The sequence below is a fragment of the Periophthalmus magnuspinnatus genome, chromosome 17 (assembly GCF_009829125.3).
Source record: "Periophthalmus magnuspinnatus isolate fPerMag1 chromosome 17, fPerMag1.2.pri, whole genome shotgun sequence".
NCBI lineage: Eukaryota > Metazoa > Chordata > Actinopteri > Gobiiformes > Gobiidae > Periophthalmus > Periophthalmus magnuspinnatus.
Genome location: NC_047142.1, coordinates 21,646,050 through 21,649,686, shown reverse-complemented (window position 1 = coordinate 21,649,686; position 3,637 = coordinate 21,646,050). Strand labels below are relative to the sequence as shown.

Here is a 3,637-nt window from a genome sequence, read left to right as displayed (position 1 = left end):
TGCTGTTGTGATTTACTAATAATTTAATAGAGTTGTTTTGAGTAGCACTATGTGTATTGTGAATGTGTATTGTAATGTGAACTGTCCCTTTTAGTACTACTGACACAGAAGATATGGCTGTTTTTTATTTATTCACAGTGGTGGAAAGGGTACTGCAAATTTGTACAGTACAGTTTCTTAGCTAACATTTACTCAAGGTACAAGTGCTGCTGCCAAGATTGTACTTAAGTAAAAGGAAAAAATACACATGAAAAATACTACTGAAAGTACTAGTTACTAGATACTTTTTTAACAGATTTTAGCTGCATTTTAGATCAGTGTTTTATAGAAAGTAAACAATTTTAACTGTAACTAGGCTTCAAACCTCAAGCCACATGTTCTCTGATCTGTGTCCAATCAGAGCAGGCAATGCCGTGCTTTCATGTGTGTCTCTGTGTGTGACACCCAGGTGAGACAGCTGTGAATTGGGACTTTTGGGACTACTGTACTCCGTAGTACTCATAATTTTAATTGTAATTAATTTCAATTACACAGATAGAATTTACTCAATGACAATCACAATTCTGCTGTACTGAAAACTTGGTTTATGGTCATCTTAAAAAATCCAGATATTTCAGTGGAATGGTCCTCAAGTTTTGGAATCATTTTTAGGGTGAAGCACAAAAATTTACTGTAACTATATGTTTGTATACATCCTCAAATAAGCATTCACTGTACTTTCCTTTATGTATAATGATGATAATAATAATAATAACACTTAACCAAAACCAATCTTAAGTAGCTTTATCCATGGTTTTTGGAATGATAAAAAAAACTAGGACTGTTAACAAGATATATATGATATATTTTGAATGGGAAATTAGTCCTCTAAGTATTACACATAACTGGAAGCTGAAGCCAATGAGGTGCTATTTTTGAACACCAATCTGTTTTTTTTCTTCTCTCTAGCCATGCTCCATGTGACCAGCGGCTTGTATATTGGCACTGCAGCTGACCTGAATGACAGACAGGGTTTGGTAAAGGCAGGGGTGACTCATGTCCTGACAGTGGACTCCACAGACCCTCTGCTTTCTCCGGACTCTGGACTTTGCACCAAGTGGCTCAACATCATGGATGAAGCCACCTCTGACCTCCTCAGTCACCTTGACGAATGTTTCCTGTTCATTCAAGGAGCTGTGGATGGAGGAGGTGCTGTGCTAGTTCACTGGTGAGGCACATGTAGCCACCTCCTTTTGTATTAATGTTACATGTATTAATTCTCACTGATCATAATCATAATATGAGACATAGCACACATTTCATGTCTCTATACAACACTTACCTATTGTTACAAATTTGCTTGTGACTCTATGTGTCAGTCAGGCTGGTCGGAGTCGCAGTGCCACTGTCGTAACTGCTTATTTAATGAAGAAATGTCAACTCAGTTTTACAGAGGCCTATGACAAACTGAGGAAACTCAAACCTGATGTCCAGTAAGTTGCTGCTGCCCTAGAAATTATTTAATTGGTTCCCAATGGTTTTTCAATAAATGCGATAGCCCAATGTCATCAAAATAAATCCTCCATACTTCAAAAAGTTGTACAATAAATTAATTTGGCAAATTATGTACTTTTTTTGCGTTTTCTAGTAAAAGTGGCATACTGTTGAAGTAAAAACAAAACAAAAACAAACATCCCTTATTGGAAATACCCTGTAACATTTTTTTCAACAATCAAGACTGAATTCTAGTCATGATAATGCATTGTCTGATAGCAAAAAAAAAAACAAATTTAAGATATGCATTTCACTGCTAAACAGTTTGCTACATCCCACAGTTTGTAATTATACAATGCTTGCTCAGTTTTACTGTTTATTTTATTTCAAGAGTCAATCCTGGCTTCGAGGAGCAGTTGTGCCTGTATGAAAATATGGAGTGTGAAGTGGACACATCCAGTCCACTGTACAAACAATACAGACTGTCCAAGATCATAGAGAAATTCCCAGGTACTATCTCTTAAATATAAAGTGAAAACATGTTTTTTGTGCACTTTTTGATGTTTTATTATTTTTTTGGTACAGAATTACAGCATGTTCCCAAAGAAGTTTTTGCAGTTGACCCAGCAAATCTGTGCTCTTCTGAAGTGTCATATCGCTGTAGAAAATGCCGGTAATGTCAGTTTTTGAATCAGAATCTAAGTAATGTCTTTTGAGCTAAAAAACATCTTTCTTTCTGACCATCATAATAAAGAAAATGGCCAATAACACATAAATAAGTAGTAACGACTTATTGGTTCTCAAAACATTGAATTAAGCTATGGTTTTAATAATTTCATGTATGTAAAAAAGTACCAGTCCTTGAAAAACATTTGAATTAATCCTGGATGATAGGATGTAAAAACACATTGATGTCATGCTATTTTTCATGAATTCATCCATTTGCACTGTTCTGTTAAATGTTTACATTAACTACATTAACATTGTACCTATCCTGTTTCACAGGCGAACTCTTTTCCGTGATTCCAGTATCCTCAGTCACTCAGTAGGAGATGGTGCTTTTCAAAATAAGAAATCCAGTAATCTGTCAGGTAAGGGTCTGAGATCAACCAAGTCTAACTGCAGAATATAATAGTGTTGAGGTGTTGGGGCAAGACACAAGATTGAGTTCATGAGATGAGACAAGATTTTTATATCAATTACATAAATCGATAAGTTTGCTCATCAATTTACTTATTATAGATTTAAAAAAAAATAAAAATACTGTATTCTTCAGTCATCTGTCTAATGTAACCCATATAACTGAACGATTGGTTGCAAAGATAGTTTGCTAGATTGTTCTCAAGCAGGACAAATGTTTGAGATTTTTGAAGACAAGATCTTCTCTCATTATGTAATATGTTTTTAGGTCAAGTGCAGTGCACATCTTACTTTATTGAGCCAGTTCAATGGATGGAACCATCTTTACTTGGAGTCATGGATGGACAGGTAACATTTTAAAATGCACAAAATGTGCGAGTATGTAGGAAAACCTGACCTTTTTATAAACATGTTATGAAATGCAAGTGATTCTTCTGTAGTTATACTTTATAAGTCTTCTCTCAAAAGTCAGTGCTCCTATATTTGATTTAAAAATAATATTTCATATGTAATCGTAATCACATTTATTATAATTTTGCATGTTTTTTTCACCCTTAAAGAAAAAATTTGTTTCTCTATCGATACAGCTCTTATGTCCTAAATGTAACTCAAAGTTGGGCTCCTTCAACTGGTGTGGTGACCAATGTTCATGTGGTCGTTGGGTCACTCCGGCGTTTCAGCTCCATCGCAACAGAGTGGATGAAATACGACAGGTCAACCTACACAAATAGCAATAGCTTATTATGCTTAACAATAATGGAAAATGTAAATAAAATATGTGCTGAGATTTTAAAATGTGGCCAGTGTTTATGTCAAATATTTTTTTCTGAAATCAAGTAAACTATTTTGAATGGAATTTGTTTTTACCATCTATTTTATGGTTTTATACAATAAAAAATATATATCTGTGTAGACCCTCTCTAAAAAAATATAGCATTATTTAAAAATTCCTACACTGATAAAAAGTTTTCTACTCCAAGAACTGAAGAAGCAGCTTGAATGAGCAGCAAAACGTCTTCACTCC

General features: G+C 34.5%; 1 protein-coding gene across 2 annotated transcripts; it reads left to right on the top strand.

Moving 5' to 3' along the window:
• The first annotated feature begins 948 nt into the window (after positions 1 to 948).
• dusp12 (dual specificity phosphatase 12) lies at positions 949 to 3,433 on the top strand. Of its 2 annotated transcripts, none has more exons than XM_033982585.2 (7): positions 949 to 1,207; positions 1,359 to 1,472; positions 1,865 to 1,983; positions 2,059 to 2,146; positions 2,479 to 2,564; positions 2,882 to 2,961; positions 3,201 to 3,433. In XM_033982585.2, exons 1-7 carry the CDS (start codon positions 951 to 953, stop codon positions 3,342 to 3,344), a joined length of 888 nt encoding a protein of 295 aa, XP_033838476.1. In that variant the 5' UTR covers positions 949 to 950; the 3' UTR covers positions 3,345 to 3,433. The 2 variants fall into 2 exon arrangements, with proteins under 2 accessions (XP_033838476.1, XP_055084354.1); XM_055228379.1 differs by having other exon boundaries at positions 2,479 to 2,570; positions 2,888 to 2,961; positions 3,201 to 3,431.
• Positions 3,434 to 3,637: the final 204 nt, after the last annotated feature.